This window comes from Molossus molossus, unplaced genomic scaffold (genome assembly GCF_014108415.1).
Source record: "Molossus molossus isolate mMolMol1 unplaced genomic scaffold, mMolMol1.p scaffold_m16_p_5, whole genome shotgun sequence".
Lineage (NCBI taxonomy): Eukaryota > Metazoa > Chordata > Mammalia > Chiroptera > Molossidae > Molossus > Molossus molossus.
The window spans coordinates 60,761,569-60,788,257 of NW_023425388.1; the positions used below are offsets into that span (position 1 = coordinate 60,761,569).

The 26,689-nt window shown below is 39.5% G+C and overlaps 1 protein-coding gene across 1 annotated transcript in view; it reads left to right on the top strand.

The window, feature by feature from the left end:
- The window catches only part of LMLN (leishmanolysin like peptidase), an 88,797-nt gene extending 70,523 nt beyond the window's left edge, over positions 1–18,274 (top strand). The window contains exons 13-17 of the mRNA XM_036243897.1: positions 3,229–3,361; positions 4,529–4,688; positions 8,651–8,781; positions 13,041–13,251; positions 17,933–18,274. Coding sequence (XP_036099790.1) covers positions 3,229–3,361; positions 4,529–4,688; positions 8,651–8,781; positions 13,041–13,251; positions 17,933–18,033 — 736 coding nt within the window. The 3' untranslated portion in view covers positions 18,034–18,274. The remainder of the gene's footprint in view (positions 1–3,228; positions 3,362–4,528; positions 4,689–8,650; positions 8,782–13,040; positions 13,252–17,932) is intronic.
- The last annotated feature ends 8,415 nt before the right edge of the window (positions 18,275–26,689 follow it).

Consider the following 26,689-nt stretch of genomic DNA (forward strand, 5'->3'; position numbering starts at 1 on the left):
TCGGGTAAGGATAAAAAAAATAATAATAAAATAAAAAATTATTTTTATTGATTTTTAAAGTGGGAGAGGAAGGGGGAGAGAGAGAGATTTGATTTGTTGTTCCACTTCTTGTCTTATTCATTGGTTGCTTCTTGTATGTGCCCTAACTTGAGATTGAACCCAAAACCTTGGTGTATTAGGACAATGCTCCAACCAGCTGAGCTACCCAGCCAAGGCCAACAAAACTCATGTTTTAGTTAAAGTGAATATATGTACTTTTTTTTTTTTAATCCTCACCTGAGGACATTTTTCCATTTTTTGTTCAGGTAGAGTGGGAGGGAGAGAGAGGAAGAGAGAGTGAAAGGGACACATCGAGTGGTTGCCACCTGCACGACCAACCAGGGCCGGAGACAACTTGCAGCCGAGGTATGTGCCCTTAGCAGGAACCAAACCCGGGTCTCTCTGGACCGCAGGCTGATTCTCCAACTGCTGAGTCAAAATGGCCAGGGCTATATGTACTGTTTTATTTTGGAGAAAAAAGTAAGTGAATTTCATGGTATCAAGAAAGTGCCTTAGGCCCTGGGATATGGCTCAGCAGTTGGAGCATCAGCCTGCGGTCCAGAGAGACCCAGGTTTGGTTCCTGCTAAGGGCACGTACCTCGGTTGCAGTTTGTCCCCGGCCCTGGTTGGGTTGTGCGGGTGGCAGCCACTCAATGTGTCCCTTTCACGTCAATGTTTCTCTCTCTCTCTTCCTCTCTCTCCCTTCCACTCTATCTGAACAAAAAACAAAAAATGTCCTTGGGTGAGGATAAAAAAAAAAAATAGAAAGTGCCTTCGTAAGAACTAACTACTGGTCATAGAAATTAGAAACTTTATCATAGAAAGTTATAAAATTGCCTTATATGAAGATTTTATAAAATTGGTATGCACAGTGAAAATTACATTTATTGAGTAACTTATATGTGCTAGGCACCTAGTGCTTTAATAGCTGAAGCTCAGGAAAGTTAAGTAAACACCAAATAATCTGGTGTTTGAACCAGGCCTGTGTAATGACTTCAATACCTTTGTTTTCCAATTACACTGTGCTACTTCAGGTTTACCAAAGACTGTTCAGTATTTTACACACATTATCTTAGGAAGCTGTAATTCCTTGTAGATATTTTATTGCTACGCTATGATAAGTTAAATGAGGCAAGTATAAATCTTCCTTAAAAAAAAGAAATCTAGCTCTGGCCAGTTTGGCTCAGCGGTTGGAGTGTCGGCCCATCGACCAAAGAGTAATGGGTTCAATTCAGGTCAATGGCATGCAGTTCAGTCCCCAGTGCTGGTCGGGGTTGTGCAGGAGGCAACCAGTTAATGTCTCTCTCTCACATCAAAGTTTCTCTCTCTCCCTCCCTCCCTCCCACTCTATCTGAAGATAAATGGGAAAAAAAAAATATTCTCAAGTGAGGATTATATTAAAAAAAAAAAAGAAACCTAGCCCTGACCTGTTTTGCTCAGTGGTTAGAGCATTGGCCCTTATTCCAAAGAGTCACAGGTTTGATTCCGGTCGAGGCATGTACCTTGGTTGCGGTTTGGTCCCTGGCCCTTGTTGGGGTTGTGCAGGAAGCAACCAACTGATGTCTCTCTCTCACATCAATGTTTCTCTCTCTCTCTCTATCCTCCCTCCATCACACTCTATTGGAAAAATCAATGGAAAAATATCCTCGGGTGAGGATTAAAAAAAATTATAAGAAGAAATCTAACCTATACTTTTTTTTCCCTTAATAAGCATTTGAGAGAAGAGGAAAAGTATCAGTGATCCTATTACAATCACAATCTTTTTTTTTTTCTTTATTGGTTTTAGAGAGAGAGGAAGGGAGAGGAAGAGAAAGAGAAACATTGATGAGAGAGAACATCGATTGGCCGCCTCCTGCATGCCCCCCACTGGGGATCAGGTCCACAACCTGGGCATGTGCCCTGACCAGGACCAGCAACCTCTTGGTGTATGGGTCAGTGCTTAACCACTGAGCTACACTGGCCAGGCACAATCACAATCTTTTTTTTTTTTTTTTTTTTTTATCCTCACCCGAGGACATTTTTCCATTTTTTGTTCAGGTAGAGTGGGAGGGAGAGAGAGGAACAGAGAGAGAGAGAGAAACATCAATGTGAAAGGAACACATCGAGTGGCTGCCACCCGCACAACCAACCAGGGCCGGGGACAAACTGCAACCGAGGTACGCGCCCTTAGCGGGAACCGAACTCGGGTCTCTCAGGACCGCAGGCCGACACTCTAACCGCTGAACCAAACCGGCCAGGGCCACAATCACAATCTTAATGGGGTTTATCTATAGGTCACTGATCAGAGTTATAGGTTGTGTGAAGGCTATTTTAACAGGACAGATTCTGATGCCTTTGGAGAATTACAAGACCCCGTTTTCTAAATTGTACCTCCAAGATTAGATTTAACAGAGAACGGAACAAGTTGTAACAACATTCAAGCAATCTTCATTTTGCACAGAAAAACAAGATTGTGTTGTAAACGTTTTTCATTTAACAAATTGTCAACCAAGATTCTTTGAACTAGATTATAGCACAGAAAATATTTAACTCTTTGTAGATGCAAGACAAAGGAAACATGTCCATTTGTTTCTGAGACTTTATTTGTTAATTATGAAGATTTATATTTTTAGGCAGACTCTGGAATTTCATTATTTGTCATCAAAAATGCAAATCAGCCCTGGCTGGTTTGGCTCAGCGGTTAGAGCATTGACCTGTGGTCCGGAGAGACCCGGGTTCGGTTCCCACTAAGGGCATATACCTCGGTTGCAGTTTGTTCCCGGCCCTGGTTGGGTTGTGCAGGCAGCAGCCATTTGATGTGTTCCTTTCATGTCAATGTTTCTCTCTCTCCCTCCCCCTCTGTCTGAACAAAAAAAAATGGAAAAATGTCCTTGGGTGAGGATAAAAAAAAAAAATGCAAATCAGGTCTTAGAACTTCATTTTACTGACAAAAGTGGAGAAAGAGATAAATAGGATTTTATTTCATAACAGTGAAATAGTGTTATATGGCATTCAGTATTAATCTTTCACATCTACATTAAGTATTCCTTTTACCCTTCGAAAAATGTTAATAACCCGATTTAGCAATTAGTTTTAAGCTATAAAAACATATTGAAATTATAATGCAAAAGATATGCTTATAATGGAAAAGAATAGACTTGTAATATTTTCTTTCCAGTTTTATACCATAGTGTTTATCTTTGTGTGCAGGAGGCAGATGCTGAACCCTTATTGTGACACACTCAGAAGTAATCCATTGCAGTTAACTTGCAGACAGGACCAGAGAGCAGTTGCAGTGTGTAATTTGCAGAAGTTTCCAAAACCTTTGCCTCGAGAATACCAGGTAACACTTGTTTGGGGCACAATTTTAGGAATCAGCTTTTTAAAAATGTTTCCATTTTGAATTAGAAGAGTAAATTCTCTTAAGTTTTTCAATTATAAGGCCTCATTTGTTTTCTATAAGTCAGATAAACTGAGGAATTCCTCCATTTCCATATAACCAATGTGATCATCGATAGTAATTAATATCTAGCAATGCCTTGTAGAAATGGTAAGAGGCATTTAGAATATTTATTTTGATCTAAATATTTTTAAACAGTATGCCTTTTCTTTCTAATTGTTTCCAAAGTCTTCATCTTTAATTTCCTCTAATTTACACACACACACACAAACAAGATTCTTTAAAGAAAATAACTGAGGTACTCTACGCCAGTTGATAGAAGGCTTGGATGTTCTGCTTTAGAGAAGGTTTGACTCGGGGGATCTAAAAGGTGAAGGAAATGATCTCACATTTTCAGTCTGAATCTGATTTAACCTTTTAAGTTTTTATTGCTGTGGCAATCTCTAAAAGCCTCAGCTCTGCCTGTCATTTTCAAAGGACACTTTAGTTAAAGATGATATCTCAGAAGCTAATTTAAAATGATTGCTGCTAAATTTTGAGCTTTCTACATATGTTTATGACCTTTCTGGGTGTTTCAGACAGCATATGATGGCAACTATATTTCTAGACATTCAGTGAGTTGGTGTAAACTGTGAGATCTTTAAGATTTATCTGGTACCTTGTTCCTTTGGCGTTCAAAGTGTTGTATGTATATATGTGATTGCTTTCATTTCCCAGTTTTATTTTTTCAAGTCAAAACAAATATAAATTAAGTTTCATGAAAACATTTGAAGTACAGTATATTTACAGTCTTAATTCTACATATTTGTTTTCTGTTTTGTTAACTCTTAAAAGTCTTCCAATTTATCCTTTAAAAACACTAATCAAATTTGTCATCTAATAAAAAACTTAGACTAATTTACTTACCTTGCTTATTTCTAAACCTACAATAACTTTGACATAGCCCTGAGTAGTATATTACTATCTTTGTGTTGTATTGTATGTGACGAAAACTACATTACTATCTTCTTTGTGTTATACAGTATTAGAGGGTTGCTATAAATTGCCTGTGGACTGTTTTGATTATAAGAATGTATCTTTCTCTCTTGTCTTTCCAATAATTTTTTGCAGTATTTTGATGAACTCAATGGCATACCTGAAGAAGATTTGCCTTATTATGGTGGTTCAGTAGAAATTGCTGACTACTGCCCTTTCAGTCAGGAATTCAGTTGGCATTTAAGTGGTGAATATCAGCGCAGCTCAGATTGTAGAATATTGGAAAATCAACCAGGTTAGTAGTCTAGTGAAATGAAATGTTATATACATATTACAATTATATATCAGCAATGTAAAATCGTGGTTAAGAGCACAGACCCTGGAGTTAGACTGAGTTTGTATTGTGGTTCCACTGCTATCCATCTGTTGTAAATAACCTAACTTCTCTGTGCCTCAGTTTCCTCCTCTGTACAAAGGAAAATTAAATGAATTAATGTAATAAGAGCTTAGAACCATGACACATAGAAAGGATTGTTAGCTGTTAGATAGATTTGCATTTGTGTACACATACTGCTTTTTAGTAATACCTTACATCTGCATGACACTTCATTTGCAAAGCACTTTCATTTTTATATTTCATTTTATTCTTCTAAAAACCTGATGAAAGACATAGAGAAGATATTATTGAATTTCACAGATGAATGAAAAGACGCTAGGTGTATCACTGTATCAGTTCATTGGTTTTTGTGCAGGGTCCTCCAGTGGAGAGCTCTTTTTAGCTAATCACATTAGGTGTCCTATTTTTCCTTCTCCTGAGGAGTGTGCATTTTATGTAATTTAGAAGTAACATGCCATTCTTCAGATATCAGAATAATAATATTATCCCATGGCTAGTAAGATGTTACCATGTTTATTCTTTCTTAATACATAAAAATGAACAGGTATCAAAGGGGTAAACAGTATGTCAATTGGATATTCAGCAATAATAGTTATAGCTCAGACTACCTATCTCTATAAGTAAAATGTTCTCATATTTGATATGTTAATAAACAGCAGTAAGTCATTTTTATTTCTGTGGTCATAAAAACTTTTAACCTGGTCCTTTTTGCCCCACCTTTATTCCATACTTTATTACAAACTAAGTCATCTAAATTTTAAATTTCCATAATGTTGTATTATTGTTTTTTTTTTAATTATTAAAATATATATATATATTTTTACTGGTTTTAGAGAGAGAGGAAGGGAGAGGGAGAGAGAGAGAAACATCGATGTGAGAGAACATTGACTGGTTGCCTGCTGCACGTCCCCCACTGGGGATCGGGCCCAAAACCTGGGCATATGCCCTTACCGGGAATCGAACTGGCAACCTCTTCTTGGCGCATGGGTTGACACTCAACCATTGAGCTACACCATCAGGCCAGGCTGTATTTTTGTTTTTTTGTGTGTTTTGTTAATCCTCATCTAAGGATATTTTTCTTTTTGTTTTCATTTTTTAAAATTAATTTATTTTTGTTACAGATGTTTCTCTTCCCCCCTCCAGACACCCTCCTTCCTATCCTGCGCACCCCCCCCCCCCGCATTGTTAATTTTCCATTGATATTTAGAGAAGAGTGAAAGGGAGGGAGGGAGGGAGAGAGAGAGAGAGAGAAACAAACATCCATGTCAGAGAGACATATTGATCAGTTACGCCCCACAGGACTCTGACCGGGGCTGGGGATTGATCCTGCAACCCAGGTACATGCCCTTGACTGGGAATCAAACCCTCAACCTTCAGTTTGAGGGCCGGTGCTCTAACTACTGGGCTACACCGGCCAAGGCTATTCTTGTTTTTTTTGTTACTCTTCACCCTACGTTATTTTAAAATATGTTTTTATTGATTTCAGAGAGAGGAAGGGACAGGGAGAGAGAGAGAAACATCAGTGAAAAACATCAAGTGGCTGCCTTATGCGCACCCCTACTGGGGTTTGATTCCACAATTGGGGCATGTGCCCTGACCTGGAATAGAACTGGTGACTTCTTGGTGCATGGAAGGATGCTCAATCCACTGAGCCACACTGGCCGGTCCCTAGGATATCTTTTCCATTGATTTTTAGAGAGAGTGGAAGGGGAGAGAGGGAAAGAAGGGGAGAGAAAGAGAGAGAGAGGAGAAACATCCATGTGAGAGAACCGCATCAATTGGTTGTCTCCCACATGCACCCTGACCAGAGCTGGGGATCAAACCTGCAACCCAGGTAATTGCCCTTGACGAGGAATCAAACCCACAACTCATAGGTGTTTGGCCCAATGCTCTAAACACCGCACATGGTCAGTGTTTTATTCTTAAACCTGGCAAATTTAACTGGATATGTACAGTTATTTTTCTGTCAGTCACCTACATAATAAATGTTTAAAGATTTATGATACAACTATTTAGCAGTTCCATGTAAAGCAAAAGAAATGCACAGATCAGTTATGGGTTTGCTAAAAATAAAGTAACGCATTTTATTGTTTTATAGCTGGAGTTGTTGAACATTTATTGTAAAGAAAGAGCAAGATAGTAAATATTTTAGGTTTTGTAGGTCATAGTCTCTGTTGCAACTACTCAACACTGCTGTTATAGTGTGAAAGCAGAAATAAACAATGTATAAATGAATGAGTGTGGATATGTTGAATAAAACTTTATTTATAAAAACAGGTAGTGCCCGGCTGGTGTGGCTCAGTGGTTGAGCAGCGACCCATGTACCAACAGGTCGCCGGTTTGATTCCTGGTCTGGGCACATGCCCAGGTTGTGGGCCAGATCCCCAGTGGGGGGTGTGTAGGAGGCGGCCAATTGATGTTCTCCTCATTGATGTTTCTATCTCTTGCTCCCTCTCCCTTCCTCTCTCTCTCTAAAAATTAATTTTAAAAAAAATTTAAAAACAAAAAACAGGTAGCCCTCAGGATTTGGCCTGAAAATTGTAGCTAGCTGACCCTCTTGTTTTTCTTGCCATTGATCACTGTTTTTTGAGTACTTTGAAATACTCTGAAAATAGCCCTGGTCAGTTTGGCTCAGCGGTTGGAGCATCAGCCTGCAGACCAGAGAGTCCTGGGTTTAGTTCCCACTAGGGGCACGTACCAAAAAAGAAAGAAAGAAAGGAAGAAAGAAATACTCTGAAAATAAAAGAAATACAGAGTTCAGTTTTACATTTTTTTCTTAGCTTATATAATTAAGATTTTTCAAAACTGACATAAAATAAAACACTCATCTTTTAAAAATGTTTTATTTATTGATTTTAGAGAGAAACATCGATTTGTTGTTCCACTTACTTATGCATTCATTGGTTGATTCTTGTATGTGCCCTGACCGGGGATTGAACCCGCAACCTTGGCATATAGGAACAATGCTCTAACCAACTAAATTACCTGTCCAGGGTAATACTTATCTTTATAATATTTCAAATGGGCTAATTGGCCCTGACCAGTTTGGCTCAGCAGTTAGAGTGTCGGCCCTTGGACCAAAGAGTCTCGGGTTTGATTCCAGTCAATGGCACGTACCTTGGTTGTGGTTCAGTTTCTGGCCCTGGTTGGGGTCATGCGGGAGGCAACCAATCGATGTGTCTCTCTCCCTCCCTCCCTCCCTCCAACTCTATCTGAAGATAAATGTAAAAAATATCCTTGGGTGAGGATTAAAAAAACAAAACAAAACAAAATGGGCTAATTGAACTCTCTGCTTTCAAAAGATGAAACTTACTTATGTTAAGTGTAAAGAGAGCAGATTATTCCTGGTGTTGAAGAGCTTCATTCTTTGTCATTAGCTATTTGGAGGTCACTGAGTCAACTCAGTGTTTGTGCTTAGTCTGAGACTAGATCAGCATGGTATTTATGAACTTCTAGGAGATAACATAAGTTGAAAATATAAAAAGTTTTGCAAAAGTTGCAACACCCCAAAAAAGCTTTCATTATATAAATTGTCCTCATACTATTCAGGGTTATTTGGGAGGTGACTCCTATTTAGGCCACCAGTGAAGGTGATTCTTAGTGCCATTTCCTCTATATATCTAACTTTTAAATACTTTAGGCCCAGTTTTATCACTTGTTTCTGGTATAGTAATTTTCTCCCAGTAGTTCCTGTAGTGAGAACCCAGTTTGTTGGAGCCCTCTCTCTTGATTTTTTAATTGAAAATTTCCATTAAACATGTTTGTTTTTAAAACAACCTTGAATCATAAGAATGGAATACTTCAATTTCTTGTTCTTTGAGCCAAAGGTCAATTAAGAAAACTTTTCTCGTTTGTCTCAGACCTTTTAAAAAACTACGGTGCTGAAAAGTATGGACCTCATTCAGTTTGTCTAACTCAGAAATCAGCTTTTGTCATGGAAAAGTGTGAAAGGAAGCTGAGTTACCCAGACTGGGGGAGTGGATGTTATCAGGTAAACTAAATGATTGTTAATAATTATACCATATATTAATCAGTTTTGTCTCATTATTTGTTTTTATAAAATATATTTTATATTTTTATCGTTAATTTATTGATTAATCTTTAACTTATGTTTATGTAAGTATTAGTTTGGATGCTTGTGTTTTGTGAAAATATTGTTACTATTTTTAGAGAAATTGCCTTTCTCCACTTGTTTTAAAATATGTATATAATTGTTATAGATCAATAAGTTGTATAATAATTTTACTTTTGGGCATGTATCTTTTTGGGGGGGCGTATATTTTAAGGAAATAATGGAAAACATATAATTTGTTCTTCAATAGATATTACTCTGAATGGAAAAAATTTATAATATTATTTCCTAAGATCTGAAGAAAGCATAAATTTAAGAATTAATAAATTGCCCTGGCCGGTTTGGCTCAGGGGTTAGAGTGTTGGCCTGCGGTCCAGAGAGGCCCGGGTTCGGTTCCCGCTAAGGGCACGTACCTCGGTTGCAGTCTGTCCCTGGCTCTGGTTGGGTCATGCAGGAGGCAGCCACTCTATGTATTCCTCTCACGTTGATGTTTCTCTCTCTCTCCTTCTCTCTCCCTCCCACTATGTCTGAACAACAACAAGAACAAAACATGGAAAAATGTCCTCGAGTGAGGATTAAAAAAAAAAGAATCAATTACTGGTTAATAATAGGTTTTTTTCCTTTGAAAGTAGAAATCAAAAGGGGGCAAATTATTATTTTATTATTTATCTTATTTGTATGATATTAAATGAGTGCATCATTTTAATTTTTTTCTTTTTTTAAAATTAATTATTTTTGTTACAGATGTTTCTCCTCTTTCCCCCACTGAATCCCCCCACCCCTCATTTTAATTTTTTAAAAACTTACTGAGACATGCATTCTGTAACTTAGGAATGGTCAATTTCATTAATATTCTGTACTCCACTAATAGATGTCAAGGAGGAGAGTGTGCTCCCGAAAAGTGAAAATAATAATTTATTGTACTATTTCAGCTACAAGAGCTAAATGGCCTTCTGGAGCTGGGAATTTAAATATTGTTTTTAAAGTTTTTTATAAAATTAACCTTTTTTGGAGTAAAAGCTTTATTGATATACAGTTTACACACCATACTAGTCATATAAAATTATCTTTGAAACCTTATAAAAGATAATTAAAAATAAACACTTTCCAGCTATAATCTGACAGCTATAACCTAGCAACCATTTTCTGATAAATTCCATTAAAGATTTATGTATTAATTAAATACATAGTTTTGACCTATTGTAACCATAACACATCATTTTGTTTTACTTCCTTCACTTAGTACTTTTTATGCAGAGCAAAATATCCTTTCCAAGTTTTTTCAGTAATAATATTTATTATTCTTTATGGCTGTAGAACATTCCTTGTTATATATTGAGTTTTCACTATGTAGAAATTGTTTTCTAAGTATACTTACGTATTTTACCATTTTTTAAATTTATTTTTTGAAATAAATTCCTGTAAGGGAAAATGTTATGTTAAAGGAATAATGACAACTATAACAGGAAGATGACCTTTTCAGACTATCTTAATGTTTTATCAACACTACCACCACTACAAAGGGATTATGCAGATTTAAAATACCATCCATAAAGGTTGAATGTACTACTTGGCTTCCCTGTACCTAGTATTGTCAGTTAATTTTGCTAATTTAATACTAACCACCATATATGTGGAAGAGTGTATATAATTCCAAACAATTCATATATGGATTAACCATTTTGCTTTTTGTTGTTGGTTTTGTCATTTTGACAGAAGTTGCAAGAATGGTATTCAAAAAATTTTTTAATCATTTAAGTATAAACTGCTAACATGTTGCCCCTTCAGTCCCAAATATTTGAATGTGTACTTCTTATAAACAAGGATATCTTCCTACACAACTATAATACTACCCAAAATATCAAGAAATTAACACTGATAACATCTAATTCTTCTACCTTATTCAAGTTTTGCCAGTTGGCCTAATAATGTCCTTGTAGCAGTAGAATCTGCACTGATCTCACATGTTATGTGGTTGTCATGTCTCTATTCTTCAATCTAGAACAGGTCCTCAGTCTTTTCTTGACTTTCATAACCTTGGCATTTTAAAAGATTACAAGCCAGCTCTTTTCTAGGAGAACAGATGTGCGATCTTTTATTAAATTCAGGTCATGTATTTTGGGCAGTAATACTACGGAAGTGATGCTCATGTTCTGGTGGTACACTCCTTTGCTTTGTCTCTTTACTGGTGATGTTAACTCATTGGTATACCAGGCTGCTCTGTTGACAAGTTATTTTTTTTCTGTTTTTAATTGATTACCTTTGTAATTAATAAGTATTGGGGAGAAGGTACTATGTCAATAACATATTTATTTTCATACTTTCACTTTATTAATTTATGTATTAATAATTTATGTATTATATCAGTTTTGACTCACAGATTCCATTTTATTCAATAACTATTACCATTACTGTTATTATTTATTTTGATATTCAAGTTGTTCCAGCTTTGGCCATAGGAGCCTCTTCAGGTCGGTTCCTGTGTTCTTTGGTCTGTCTCCATCTTTCTTTTAATATTGCCTTGCTTTCTGGCCCAAGATATGCTAGGCCAGGAATATCTTTACTTTCTTTTCCCCTGCCTGAATCAATCATTTCTCCAAGGAGCTCTAGTTTATTTCGGTGGAGTATGGTATTTAGAAACTAAGATCTGGGTGCTAGATGTACTGTTCATTGCTTTTGAGATATAGCTGCTCTCTAGGCCCTCTTGGTAAACAGAGCTAGGAAATATATGGATTATGTAACTTATAAATATACTACTCATACATGTGTAAGTATATAACCATGAGTTTGCACCAGTGTCTTTGATTTCAGTCTAACACCAAAGGATTCATTTTAGTTTTCTCCCTTTCTATATTTGTAAGTCCTTCCTCTGGCAGTGAGAAATCTGGCTCTCCTTGTCCTCGGTATGTGTACTTATTTGATCTGTCCACATTCTCTTTCACCTTCTCCCACCCACGCAGTTGCCCTTTTCAGCCACTTGGACTCTGACACAACCCATCAGGTCACAACATTTTTTCCTTACTGTGATCCAAATCCTATGCACATCTCTAGGATAAAAAATTTTATGTCCCACCCTTCTCTCCTCAATTAAAGCTGCTAGAGGGCAGGCATTGTGTTGTAAACTTCTTTGGTATCCTTTTTAGTACTAAACACGAGACTCAATCAAGTCTCACTTAAAAGATGATTACATGACCCTGGCCGGTTTGGCTCAGTGGTTAGAGCGTTGGCCTGCGGTCCAGAGAGACCCAGGTTCAGTTCCCGCTAAGGGCGCATACCTCGGTTGCAGTTTGTCCCTGGCCCTGGTTGGGTTGTGCGGGTGGCAACCACTCAATGTGTCCCTTTCACGTCGATGTTTCTCTCTCTTTCTCCCTCCCACTCTATCTGAACAAAATATGGAAAAATGTCCTCGGGTGAGGATAAAACAAACAAACAAACAAACAAACAAACAAACAAACTTCAGTTGTGAAGTCTGTACCATAATTGTAGGTAGAAGAGAGCATCAGTTTAAAAAAAAAAAAAGATGATTACATGGCACTATAGCTACAGTAATGCTTATTAGATGTGGGTCATTGAATGACAGGCTGTGGAATAGGTTGCTCTTTGTTTTTTTCTTGAAAGCGTATTATAACTTAAATTTCCAAATGAGTATTATATTTAAACTTAATTGATGATAGAGTTATTTAAAAAATGACTCCATTGTTGAAATACATCTTTGGAACTCCTCTTTTGAAATTGCCTTTAGAAATAGTTTAATAGCCATCTAAGAAAATCAATTTTAGTACTTTGCATCACACCTGTATTAACTTGGTGTTAATCAGTTTAGTCAACTACCTTTACCAGACTCAGTTCTGGGAAACTTTTGGGTAGTTCCAAAAATTACATCTTGGAAAGTAAAACTTTGCTAATATCAAACATTTTCAGAAACATGCGTTTAATTTTAAAGTAGTTCTAGGAAAGAAGTTTTAGAAATATTTAAAATGAAGTAGTGTAATTGAAATTAATATGAAGGCATTTTAGAAAACAACTTGGAAGAAGAAATATTCATTTAAAAATTTTTATATCCCAAATTGTGTTTTATAGCCAGTATTTTTAGTAAATTCTAATCCTTTTTCCTGCAGATGAAGAAGGCCAATATACTTACTGATCTGATTTTTTTTTTTTTTTTTTTCTATTTGAAGGTTTCTTGCTCTCCACAAGGTCTAAAGGTTTGGGTCCAAGATACTTCATATTTGTGTAGTCGGGCTGGGCAGGTCCTCTTCGTTAGTATTCAGATGAATGGCTGGATTCACAATGGAAACCTGCTCTGTCCATCCTGTTGGGACTTCTGTGAACTCTGTCCTCCAGAAACAGATCCTCCAGCTGCTAACTTGACCCGAGCTCTACCACTGGGTGAGTAGTCTCTATGGTTAGAGTAAAGAGAGAGACTTTGCTTATAAGATGTTAAAAATTCCCTGGCTGGTTTGGCTCAGCGGTTAGAGTGTAGGCCTGCGGTCCAGAGAGACCCGGGTTCGGTTCCCGCTAAGGGCATGTACCTCGGTTGCAGTTTGTCCCCGGCCCTGGTTGGTCGTGTGGGTGGCAGTCACTCGATGTGTCCCTTTCACATCGATGTTTCTCTCTCTCTCTCCCTCTCCCCCCCCCCCACTCTATCTGAACAAAAAATGGAAAAATGTCCTTGGGTGAGGATAAAAAATAAAATAAAATAAAAATTCCCTTCAAGGAAGCTCTAAAACAGGTTGATCATCTTGTCTTCTAATTTCAGTTTTATGGGAAAATCTCCTTCCATCACTGAATTTTTTTTCCCTGACAGGAACAGTATTTATCAAGAGTTATTTCAAAAATGACTCCATTATTGAAATACATTTTTGGAACTCCTCTTTTGAAATTGCCTTTAGCGACTTCCGGTCAAGATGGTGGCGTAGGTAAACGCGGTATCGCGTCCTCCCACAACCACATCAAAGTTACAACTAAACTACAGAACAACCATCATTCAAAACCGCCTGAAATCAAGCTGAATGGAAGTCGTACAACTACGGAACTAAGGAAAAAAAAAAAAGAGCAGCTACATCCAGACCGGTAGGAGGGGCGGCGGCGCGAGGGGGGGCGGCGGCGCAGCGGCGGCTGAGCGCGCAGCGGCGAGACAGGCTGGTCCCACACCCAAGCGTGGTGGATAAAAATCAGGAGGATCCCGCGGCTGGGAAGGTCCTTCCTGAGGACTGAGGGGTCCCCGTCCCACACCAGGTGTCCCGTTCAGGGTTCCAGTGCCAGGAAGAGAAGTCCCCATAACTTCTGGCTGGAAAAACCAGCGGAAACTGAGGCTCAGGGAAGCTGAAGCGGCTGGAGCCCCAGGCAGCTCCCTAAAGGGCCCGCGCACGGACTTATCGGACTCTCTCCCTCTAAGCTTGGAGGGGAGGCAGCTCGAGGGGCACCAGAGACACACAGGGAAGAACTGAGCTGTTTGGCACTGGAGCGAGAGCTGGAGAGGGGGCTTCCTCGGGGACAAACGTGCTGTCAGAGGCCTTTGTTCCTTTGGTGAGCCCTTCCCGGGGGCGGCAGACAGAAGCCATATCTGGGACTCCAGCAACCAGGCTCACACTGGTAGCCCCGCCCTGCTGACTCCCTGAGGCCCCGCCCCGCCCCGCCCCACACAACTTTCAAGCTGTTCCCACTTGCTTAACCATAGGATTGGCCGGTCTTGGATCCTGCTTCAGGTTTTTCCTAAATTCTTTCAAACGAGCAGCACCGGGTCTCAGCGAGCCCCATACCTCTCATTAAGTAATACACAGAAACAATCACAGGGAGGCAGCCAAAATGAGGATACAAAGAAACAGGTCCCAAATGAAAGAACAGAACAAAACCCCAATAAAAGAACTAAGCGAAAGGGAGATAAGCAACCTAACAGATACTGAGTTCAAAATACTGCTTATAAGGATGCTCAATGAACTTAGTGAGAACCTCAGTGAACTTAGGGAGGGCATCAAGAGCATAAAAAAGTACCAGTTAGAAATAATGGATACACAGTTAGAATTAAAGGAGGCATTAACTGAAATAAAGAATAATTTACACAGCTTCAATAATAGAGTATGTAGATCCAAGGAGCAAACCATCGATTTAGAATATAAGGAAGCAAAAAATCCCCAATCAGAAGAGCAAAAAGAAAAAAGAATCCAAAAAAATGAGGATAGAGTAAGGAGCCTCTGGGATAACTTCAAGCGTGCCAACATTCGCATCTTGGGGGTGCCCGAAGGAGAAGAGAGAGAACAAGAAATCGAAAACCTGTTTGAAACAATAATGGCAGAAAACTTTCCTAACTTGGTGAAGGAAACAGACATACAAGTCCAGGAAGCACAGAGAGTCCCAAACAAGATGAACCCCAAGAGGCCCACACCAAGACACATCATCATCAAAATGCAAAAGGTTCAAGACAAAGAGAGAATATTAAAAGCAGCAAGAGAAAGGCAGCTAGTTACCTACAAGGGAGTACCCATTAGGCTGTCAGCTGATTTCTCAAAAGAAACTTTGCAGGCCAGAAGGGAGTGGCAAGAAATATTCAGAGTGATGAAAACCAAGAACCTACAACCAAAATTACTCTATCCTGCAAAGCTGTCATTTAGAATCGATGGACATACAAAAACTTTCCCAGACAAGAAAAAGTTAAAGGAGTTCATCACCACCAAACCGTTATTATATGAAATGATGAAGGGTCTTTTTGAAGAAAAAGATAAAATGTATGAACAAACAAAATGGCAATGAATACATATCTATCAACAATGGAATCTACAAACAAAATGAACAGGAAGAACAGAAACATTCTCATAGATACAGAGAACATTTTATTGGTTGCCAGTTGGGAAGGGGGTTGGGGGAATGGGTGAAAAAGGTGAAGGGATTAAGAAGCACAAACTCATTGCTAGACTGACAAACCTCAAAGGGAAAGGGGTTGGGGGGGGTGGGAAGAAATAAACCAAAGAACTTATATGCATAACCAATGGACACAGACAATAGTGTGGGAAAAGGTGGGAGGGGGGTGGGAGTGGGGAGGAGGGGGTCAATGGGGGAAAAATGTGGAACATCTGTAATACATTTTACATCCAACAATAAAGATTTGGAAAAAAAAAAAAAAAAAAAAAAAAAAAAAAAAAAAAAGAAATTGCCTTTAGAAATAGTTTAGTAGCCATCTAAGAAAATCAAATTTCCTTAGAATTTTAGAAATTTACAGCCCTAGCCGGTTTGGCTCAGCGGTTGGAGCCTCGGCCTGCGGTACAGAGAAATTTACTTTGTATCACACCTATGTTAACCAGTTTAGTCAGCTACCTTTACCAAACTCGGTTCTTGGCAATAGATTCTCTTTCACTCAGCACCTTAGTTTTGAGTGCATAGATTACATCCCAACCAGCCACTGACCAGTTTCAGCACAGAGGAGCCTGTTCTCCCAGCTCTATGTATTCAGAGGGCGCTGCAGCCTCCCAGATTCAGCTCGGTGGTCTTCAGAGTACATTGCTAATATATTCTTTGTTGAGAACCGGAACTTCTGTACAAGGACACAGGTCCATGGGAGCTACTTTAATAAGTACTAAGTGCCCTGTGTTAAAATAATCAAAGAGAACAATTTAGTTGATCTGAGCAAATTTGATTTCACACTTCATGAAGCAGGCAGTCTCCACCCTTCAAGAGTCCAGAGAACAGCGAAGAGGAAAGGGCTATACACAAGAAACAAGGAAGAAGCACTCAGCTTAAGTTAATTGGTCAGGGTTGCGTATCTGACAGATTTTGAAAGATCAAGGAACAAGGGAAAAAGTATAGAGCCCAAAGTTGGCTTGTTGATTGGCGATTAGCTGACTGGATATACTGTCTTTCTGGTCAAGCACACAGAAGTTATCTAAGTTTTGGTTAGCTGACATGGCACCATCTTGGGACTATCAGTTTATTTCAACATTTGTCTAAGAATGTCCTGATTTGAGATAATAAATTATATGGTTACTATCAAAAAAGGGACAAGGAAGAACAGAAGGGAGTCCTACTTTCCATGTCAGAATAGCCAAGAAATTAATCTACTTTCCTGTGCAGCATCTTTAACTTTGCTGGGAGTCTAGCTGAAGACACTTCTTTCTCTTCTTGCATGCTATTTTTTAACCTTGATATGGTAGATACATCTTCTTTTCTTCTTGCATACATATTTTCTTTTTCCAAAAAATGCAAAAGAAAAAAATTACATATCTGGGTCTTAGAAAATCATTCTTTTCTTTTCTTTAAAGAAATGGGGGAGAGAGACACATTGATTGTTTGCCTCCCACATGGCCCGGTCACACCAGGAAACCTCCAACCCAGGCACATGCCCTTGATTTGAATTGAACCCAAAACCCTTTGGTTCATAGGCCAGCACTCTAACTGCTGGGCCAAACCAGCCTTGGCTAGAAAGTCATTACTGCCCTGGCCGGTTTTGCTCAGTGGTTAGAGTGTCGGCCCTCGGTCCAGAGAGACCCAGGTTCAGTTCCCGCTAAGCGCACGTACCTCGGTTGCAGTTTGTTCCTGGCCCTGGCTGGGTCGTGTGGGTGGCAAGCACTTGATGTGTCCTTTTCATGTCAATGTTTCTCTCTCTCTCCCTCCCACTCTATCTAAACAAAAAATGTCCTCAGGTGAGGATAAAAAAAATGTCATTTTTTTTTTTTTTTTTAATCCTCACCCGAGGATATTTTTCCATTTTTTGTACAGATAGAGTGGGAGGGAGAGAGAGGAAGGGAGAGAGAGAGAGGAAGGGAGAGAGAGAGAGAAACATCGACGTGAAGGGACACATCGAGTGGCTGCCACCCGCACAACCCAACCAGGGCCGGGGACAAACTGCAACCGAAGTACGTGCCCTTAGCGGGAACCGAACCCAGGTCTCTCCGGACCACAGGCCGACGCTCTAACCGCTGAGCCAAACTGGCCAGGGCAAAAATGTCATTCTTGATTCTGCTCTCCTAGGTGGTCCTTGTTCACTTTTTAATCATCGATATTCATCTGTCAGTATTTAGTTGATATGATGTATTCTAAAAATGTCTATAGAAAATCAATTTTTTGTTTTCAACCCTAGATCTCTGTTCCTGTTCCTCTAGCCTGGTGGTCACCCTCTGGCTACTGCTAGGCAATTTATTTCCTCTGCTGGCTGGATTTCTTCTGTGTGTATGGCACTAGGAATGGAAAAGTGAATTCTCAAGGCATTCCTTCATGTCATGTTTCTCTGAACAAAGCACAAAAATCTGGGCGAGCACCAGCCTATGCAGATGGCGGAAGTGGCATTCCTGACTTCGGCCTGAAAGTGTTGCCCACAATCAGACCTTGAAGCACAGCTTCACAGCAGTCCCTCTTCATCAGCAACCCAACAGCCTCAGCTGGGAGAAGGGGAAGGAATTCCAGGTCATCAAGTCTCTTTATTTTTCAGGATACATAACCTTCCTGAAGTTTTGTTTGTTTGTTAATCCTCACCCAAGGATATTTTTCCATTGAATTTTTTGAGAAGGTAGTAAGGGACAGAGAGAAAGAGAAACATCAATGTGAGAGAGACATAGTGATTGGTTGCCTCCCACATGACCCTGACCAGGGCAAGGGGTTGAACCTGCAACCCAGGTACTTGCTGTTTACCAGGAATCTAATCCGAGACCTTTCGGTCCTCGGGCCAACGCACTAACTGCTGAGCCAAACCGGCCAGAGCACCTTCCTGAAGTTATCCTCTGAAAATGAGATATTGGTGAAATTTTCAGATTACATACCTCAGAATTCTCACTAACCTTCAACAATGGGAAAATTCATCAGTACTACAGCAATTTAAAGAACAGCTCATTATTGCAAGATTATAAGTGTGGCTCCTGTCCCCAGAAGTATAAATTATCCTTTGACTTACAGAAAATAATTGAATTGAGATTTCTACATCACTGATATACCTATTTTAAATTTAATTGCTGTACATGGTACACTTAAATCATTGGTCTCATTGTTTTAAAAAGTCTTTTTTTTTTTATTGCATTTTGCTAAATCTTATGATGTAATCATGCTTGCCTTTTGCAAACTAGCTGTGTGGTAGTTTACTCTTGAGTCGTTATGTGTTGGTAACCCTCTTCCAGCTGTATCTGTTACTCATTGATCTTCACAGCTCAGTTTCCTGTTCTATTCTCCATTTGTTTAATACTGACCTGAAAAGCTGTAGCATCAGAGAAGAAAAGTAATGTGCCCTGTAAAAAGATATGCGAAGAGAAGAAAATATAAATGTATGTTTTTCAGATAATAGTTATGACAACTATAATCCAACAAAAATAGAACTATTTCATTTTGAACAATGAAGATAAAAAGAAATTCTGGGATAGACAGGTAAGCAGTTATCTTCACATGGGCTTAGAAATTGTTTCAGAAGAGCTTTTATCTAAAAAAATATTTTATATATAAGAAGAAAAATATAAGTCAAAACAAGATGGTCTGAATTGTTTACTAATAGCAAAGTGTAGGTTTTTTGTACAGCCTACCCAATAGGGTCTACTTGACTGTACAACATATGGCTCAATCCTCAGAAGTTGGAAGGTAGCCTTTGTTTTAAAAGGATGTCCTTTACTTCCTGCTTTTGCAAATTCTGTTACCATGTAAATTCTGGTCTGCAGAAGCAATTCTACTTTGGAGTTTACCAACTCCAGTTAACTAATTAAATTATTTAATGATGAATGATGCCAGTTTTTCTCTCTAAAGCTAATAAAGTCCTATGACATTATAAACACAGCCCTTCATTCATTCATTGGTTAGGCCTTTAATTCAGCATATGGCTATTGAGCACTCCATGTAAGAAATTGTGCTAATCCCAGCAGGTGTTGCTCAGTGGATTGAGTATCGTCCCATGGACTGAGATCCCAGTTCAATTCCCAGTCAGGACACATGTCTGTTGCAGACTTGAACCCCAGTAGGGGGCGTGCAGTATCGCTGTTTCTATCTCTCCCTTCCTCTCTCTGTCAAAAAAATTTTAAAAAAGAAATTGTGCTAGCCCTGGCCAGTGTAGCCCAGCGGTTAGAGCATCGGCCTGTGGTCCAGATAGACCAGGGTTCGGTTTCCGCTAAGAGCATGTACTTCGGTTGCAGTTTGTCCCTGGCCCTGGTTGGGTTGTGCGGGTGGCAGCCACTCGATGTGTCCCTTTCACGTCGATGTTTCTCTCCCTTCCTCTCTCTCCCTCCCACTCTGTCTGAATAAAAAAATGGAAAAATGTCCTCGGGTGAGGATAAAAAAAAAAAAAAAAAGAAAGAAAGAAATTGTGCTAGGCAAGCAAGCAGCATAATCACTCATGAGTAATTCCAGCTGACTGTTTGGCACTGGGACCAAACAGCAACCTCAGCATAAAGGAAAGTCACCGTTTTTCATGCGTAGATTTTAAATATGTATTTAAATATGCAGCTTTGAATGGAAGGTATTTGTCATTGTGAAAAGCTGGGGGTCTCTAGCATATCCGTCTTCAGCTAAAGAGAAGCCAACAGTGAAAGGTGTCAGGTCAGTGCTGTTTTCTGCCTGTCATGTATACCTTAAATTGTGCAACGTCCAAGAAAAGTATAGAGTATATTTTTAAAGAAAACTATAAAAATCCAAACTTACATACCGATTGTGATTATGAATCATCCTACAAAGTTGTATAAAGAATTTTAGCCCTGGCTGGTTTGGCTCAGCGGTGAGAGTATCAGCCTGCGATCCAGAGAGACCTGGGTTGGTTCCCGCTAAGGGCGCGTACCTCGGTTGCAGTTTGTCCCCGCCCTGGTTGGTCGTGTGGGAGGCAGCCATTCGATGTGTCCCTTTCACGTCGATGTTTCTCTCTCTCTCTTTCTCTCCCTCTCACTCTATCTGAACAAAAAATGGAAGAATGTCCTCGGGTGAGGATGAAAAAAAAAAGAATTTCACCAAAAATACTACAGACTGAGAATATATTTAAGACTTAAGATTTACAATGATAGGTTTGATTGTATTTTGACTGTTGTGCAGTAATGCCATTTAGGTAGTATTGTTTCTGAGCACGGTGCTTTTTATACTTGAAATATATTTTTGCTTTATTTTTTATTGATATAATTATATTTGCACTAATGACTTTCTGGAGAAAATATTATAGATGACATTTTTTCTATATATATTTATTAAGCTTGGAATCTGGTAGCCCAGTGTTTTCTCTGCACAAATATGAAACTTGATAAAGTATGATGACAAATCTTGAGTTTCTGAGGGTAACTAAATGTGCTGGTGTCTTCCTTCTTCTTTAAGTCTTGAAAGTGGTCACTTATCACTGATTCTGCATAGTTTACTCAGTGAAGACTTAGAAGGCCATTGAACCTGTAAGAAAATTTAAGAGGCACATTTTAGTCACTCAGATTATGACAATATTCTAAAAAAGACTCTTAAAATCTGAGGTTTCAATGCAGAATTAGTAGGCTAGAATTCAGCTTTGAACTGAAGAATTTGAAATGGCATAAGTGTCAGGTTTCTGTGGCAGATCCCTTCATGTTAGCAAAGCCAGTTCACTGAGAAAGAGATTGTGCAGACTGCAGTCACGGTGGAAGTGAGGTGGGGTAGGGAAGGAGAGTGGGGAGGAGCTGATTCCGGGGTAGTAGGCGGGAGTCTGACTCAGAAAGGGTCAAGTGCTTATAAAAACTGACTACCTCAGTTTTCAGTTCAGACTTAGGTTCATTTTGATAGGATTAAGGCCCCAATTTGTAACAAGTGAATTGTCTCTCAGGTTTTCAAGAACACAATTTACAGGAAGGAAGCAAAAGCCATGTCAGTAGACTTGAGCTGACAGCTTTAAAGAAACTGGCAAGCATGTAGAAAGTCTTCATGTAAATCCCTCTAATAGTCTCCTGAAAAACATCCTTTCCCCTTACTTATTTCTTAAGGATACTCATTTTTGTTAAGACCAAATAGACATTCTAAAAATGTTATAAATTATGCTTAAAATTAGTTTCAGCTTAGTAAGTTGGCTTAGAGTTTATCATTATATGAAGATGAAACATTAATTAATGAAGTTTAGTTTTAGGAAGATACGTAAATAAGTATACCAGAGTATTCTTCAAAATTCAGTACCAATATTCTCTTCAGTATTAGAAGACTCACTGGTTGAAACCATCTGTAAAATGACTAGATGCTTTCTCAGAATCTTTCCAGCTCTAGTGTTCCATGACTAGTACTGACCCAGAACTGCCAGGTCCTGCTGGCTCTGATCCACCTCCTAGAGGATGCCAACTTGCACGTCATGTTCATCACAGTGTCTTGTGCTTGATGTCTGTCTCTGAGTCTCTGAGGGCATTTGAGCAGTCCTGGCAGGAGGAGGTGGACTCCGGTCACAGCCCCTCAGGTTTGTTTTACAGTGGACTCCTGTCATTTGTGCCATGTCCTTGCAGCCCAGCAGGACCAACATTTTAATAAAGGCTATGCTACTCATTCTGAAGACTGTGCTACTCATACCAGAAGGGATGACTTTTTAATATATATATACACATTTAGTCAGAGTTGGGGAAGGAGTGGTGAATTATTTTCTTTTATGTTTACATTTGTAATAAGTAAAATAGAAGATTTAAAAACTGATCTTTATTTATGGTATTGAACTTTAAGTGTAATATATTCCTTAAAAAAACACAACTTTAATAAAAATGGAAACTAATCTGCATCTTGTCTTTATTTACCTGTCAGTTTTTTCCAGTTTTACTTTTTTTTTTTGGTACATGCCCCTAGCGGGAACCGAACCCAGGACTCTCTGGTTCACAGGCCGACACTCCAACCGCTGAGCCAAACCGGCCAGGGCTCCTGTCAGTTTTTTAAAACCTGGATGAGTAACACAAACACAGCCATGCACTCTGTTTGGGGAGGACGAGGTGTTTATTATAAAGCATAATTCAGTTTTTTTTTAAATTTTTTATCTTTATTGATTTTTAGAGAGAAAGGAAGGGAGAGGGAGAGAGATGGAAACATCGATGAGAGAGAACATCGATTGGCCACCTCCTGCATGCCCCCACTGGGGATTTGGCCCACAACCTGGGCATGTACCCTGACCAGAAATCAAACTGATGACCTCTTGGTGCATGGGTCGACGCTCAACCACTGAGTCACACTAGCCGGGCTCAGTTTTTATTTTAACTGGAGCAAAATTGTCCTACTTAAAGAATGAGGACATGTTATTTAAAGCTACAGGGACTATCTCTCCTCAAATAGTTAAGCCAAAAAGAGAACAGACTAAAACAATTTAGGACAGCCACCTCTGGCTGAAGATTATTTCAGTCCCTTTTGTTCTGTGCTGTGGGCCAGGAGTTTCATTGTATGACAACCCTGGCGTATGCAAGTACCACACTCTATGTGGTGGCAGCAAGTAAATTGTATCTGTGGTCTTGGAGTGATTCTTCCCCATAACCTGAAAATAGTTCGACAGCATGTACCAGGGACATGCCTTCACTGTGTGCGCTTACAGCCATTCGGCCCCCTGGCATGGAGTCGAGCACTTTGTGAGATTGACTGACTGTAGCCTGTGAGAAATTTTAATAATAATATTTAGAATTTTTTGATGTTTAAATATTTCATATAAGTAACTGAAACAACATACAACCCATACTTTCAAGTAGTTGAATAAATCAAATATTATTTGCCCACTATACTGAAGATAAATCTCATCTATTACCTGTTTACACTACTTTTTGTTATGTTCATAGAATATAGCCTATTTAATAGGCATTATTACATAAACTAGTCTTTTGTCCACAACCTCTCCAGATTTTCAGAAATGAAAGGGTTTGTTTAAATCAGTTTTGTTCAACCAGATGTTCATTCTTTCTGGTTTTAAAATAAATTGGATATCTTGAAAAAGAAGGACAAAGTAGGTGGGATCACAGTACCAGATATCAGGTTATACTACAAAGCGACTGTAATCAAAACAGCCTGGTACTGTCACAAGAACAGGCAAATAGACCAGTGGAACAGAATAGAGAACCCAGAAAAGGACCCAAGGCAATATGCTCAATTAATATTTGACAGAGGTGGCAAGAGCATACGGTGGAGTAAAGACAGCCTCTTTAATAAATGGTGTTGGGAAAATTGGACAACTACATGCAAAAAAATGAAACTAGACCATCAACTTACACCATACACAAGAATAAACTCAAAATGGATAAAAGACTTAAATGTGACCCATGAATCCATAAAAATTCTAGAAGAAAATGTAGGCAACAAAATTTCAGACATCATACACAGCAGAATTTTCAGATACATCACCTAAGGCAACAGAAACAAAGGAGAAAATGAACACATGAGACTACATCAAATTAAAAAGCTCTGCACAGCAAAAGAAACAACCATCAAAATGGAAAGGCAGCCCACTGTATGGGAGAACATCATTGCCAATGATACATCAGATAAGGGGTTAATTTCCAAAATATATGGAGTACTCATACAACTCAACAAAAAGAAGACAAAGAACCCAATTAAAAAATGGGCAGAGGAGCTGAACAGACACCTCTCCAAACAGGACATACAAATGGCTAAGAGAAATACAAAGAAATGCTCAACATCACTAATCATCAGAGAGATGCAAATTAAAACAATGAGGTATCACCTCACACCTGTCAGAATGGCTGCCATCAACAAATCATCAAACAACAAGTGTTGGCGAGGGTGTGGAGAAAAGGGGACTCTAGTACACTGCTGGTGGGAATGCAGACAGGTGCAGCCACTATGGAAAACACTATGGTGTTACCTTAAAAAATTAAAAATTGAACTTCCATTTGACCCAGTGATCCCACTTCTAGGAATATACCCTAAGAAGCCTGAAACACCAATCAGAAAGAATATATGTACCCCCATGTTCATAGCAGCACTATTTACAATAGCTAAGATCTGGAAACAGCCCAAGTGTCCATCAGTAGACGAATGGATAAAAAAAGCAGTGGTATATATACACAATGGAGTACTATGCAGCTGTAAGAAAGAAAGATCTCTTATCCTTTGAGATGACATGGAGGGACCTGGAAAGTATTATCCTAAGTGGAACAAGCCAAGCAGAAAAAGACAAATACCACATGATCTCATTTATGGAATATAATGAACATAACAGTCTGAGGAATAGGGTAGACCCAGAAATATGGAAGTAGGGTACAGACTGACAACCCTCAGAAGAGAGGGGGTGGTGGGGGAGGGAAGAGATAAACCACAGAACTTATATGCATGTATGCATAACCAATGGACATGGACAACAAAGCTGGAAATGGGGAGGGGGGGATGGGTAGGAGGGTGTCAATGGGGTAAAAAAGGAGAAACATCTGTAACAACAATAAAATTAAAATTTAAATAAAACAAAAAGTAAAAATAAATAGAAAGCAATAACTTTAAAAATAAATAAATAAATAAATAAATAAATAAATAGGACACACTCTGGCCAGGTGGCTCAATTGTTTAGAGTGTCATCCTGTGCCCTGAAAGGTAGCAGGTTAGATTCTCAGTCTGGGCATATACCCCGGTTATGGGTTCAATCTGGTCAAGGCTCATATGGGAGGCAACTGATTCATGTTTCTCAAATTGATGTTTCTTTCTCTCTCTCCCCCTCCCTCCCTCCCCCTCCCTTCCTCTCAATCTAAAAACAATAAAAACAGCCCAGCCAGTGTGGCTTAGTGGATTGAGCGCCATCCCATGGACTGAGAGGTCCTGTGGTTTGATTCCTGGTCAGGGCACATGCCGGGGCTGTGGGCTCGATCCCCAGTAGGGGGCGTGCAGGAGGCAGCCAATCGATGTTTCTCCCTTTCTCTCTAAAAAATCAATAAAAACATATTTAAAAATAAATAAATAAAAACATATCCTCAGGTGAGGATCAAAAAAATAAAATAAATTGGACATATTTGGAGATAGTTGTCCAAATATGTGATCTGATGTTCTAGTGGGTGACCAATGCCATTTCCATTTTATATGTATAGAAATGTTTTTTTCTGCCTATAGACATGAGTATATCTTAGATTCCATGCTACTTTAATGCTTATTACCGCTAACTCCTTTTTTTTTAGTTTCAACAGGAACAGTGACAAAGCAACTTTGTTGTCTCATTTTAAAATATTCAAATCAGACTTCCGGTCAAGATGGCAGCGTAGGTAAATGCGGTATCGCTCCTCCCACAACCACATCAAAGTTACAACTAAACTACTGAAGAACCATCATTCAAAACCACCTGAAATCAAGCTGAATGGAAGTCCTACAACTACGGAATTAAAGCAGCAGCCACATCTAGACTGGTAGGAGGGGCGGTGGCAGACGGGCTGGTCCCACATCCACGTGTGGTGGATTAAAAATCAGGAGGACACCTCGGCTGGGAAGGTCCTCCCTGAGGACTGAGGCGTCCCCATCCCGCACCAGGCGCCCTGCTCAGGGTTCCAGTGCCAGGAAGAGAATCCCCATAACTTCTGGCCAGAAAAACCAGCGGAATGAGGCTCAGGGAGGCTGAGGTGGCTGGAGCCCCAGGCAGCTCCTCTTAAAGGGCCTGCGCATGGACTTATCGGACTCACTCCTTCTAAGCTTGGAGGGGAGGCAGCTCAAGGGGCACCAGAGACATACAGGGAAGAACTGAACTATTTGGCATTGGAGCGAGGGCTGGAGAGGGGGCTTTCTCTGTGACAAACGTGCTGTCAGAGTCCTTTGTTCCTTTGGTGAGCCCTTCCCTGGGGCAGCAGACGGCCACCATATCTGGGACTCCAGCAACCTGGCTCACACTGGTAGCCCCGCCCTGGTGATTCCCTGAGGCCCCGCCCCACCCAACTTTCAGGCCCACCCAAGCTGTTGCCAGTTGCTTAACCATAGGATTGGCCTGTCTTGGATC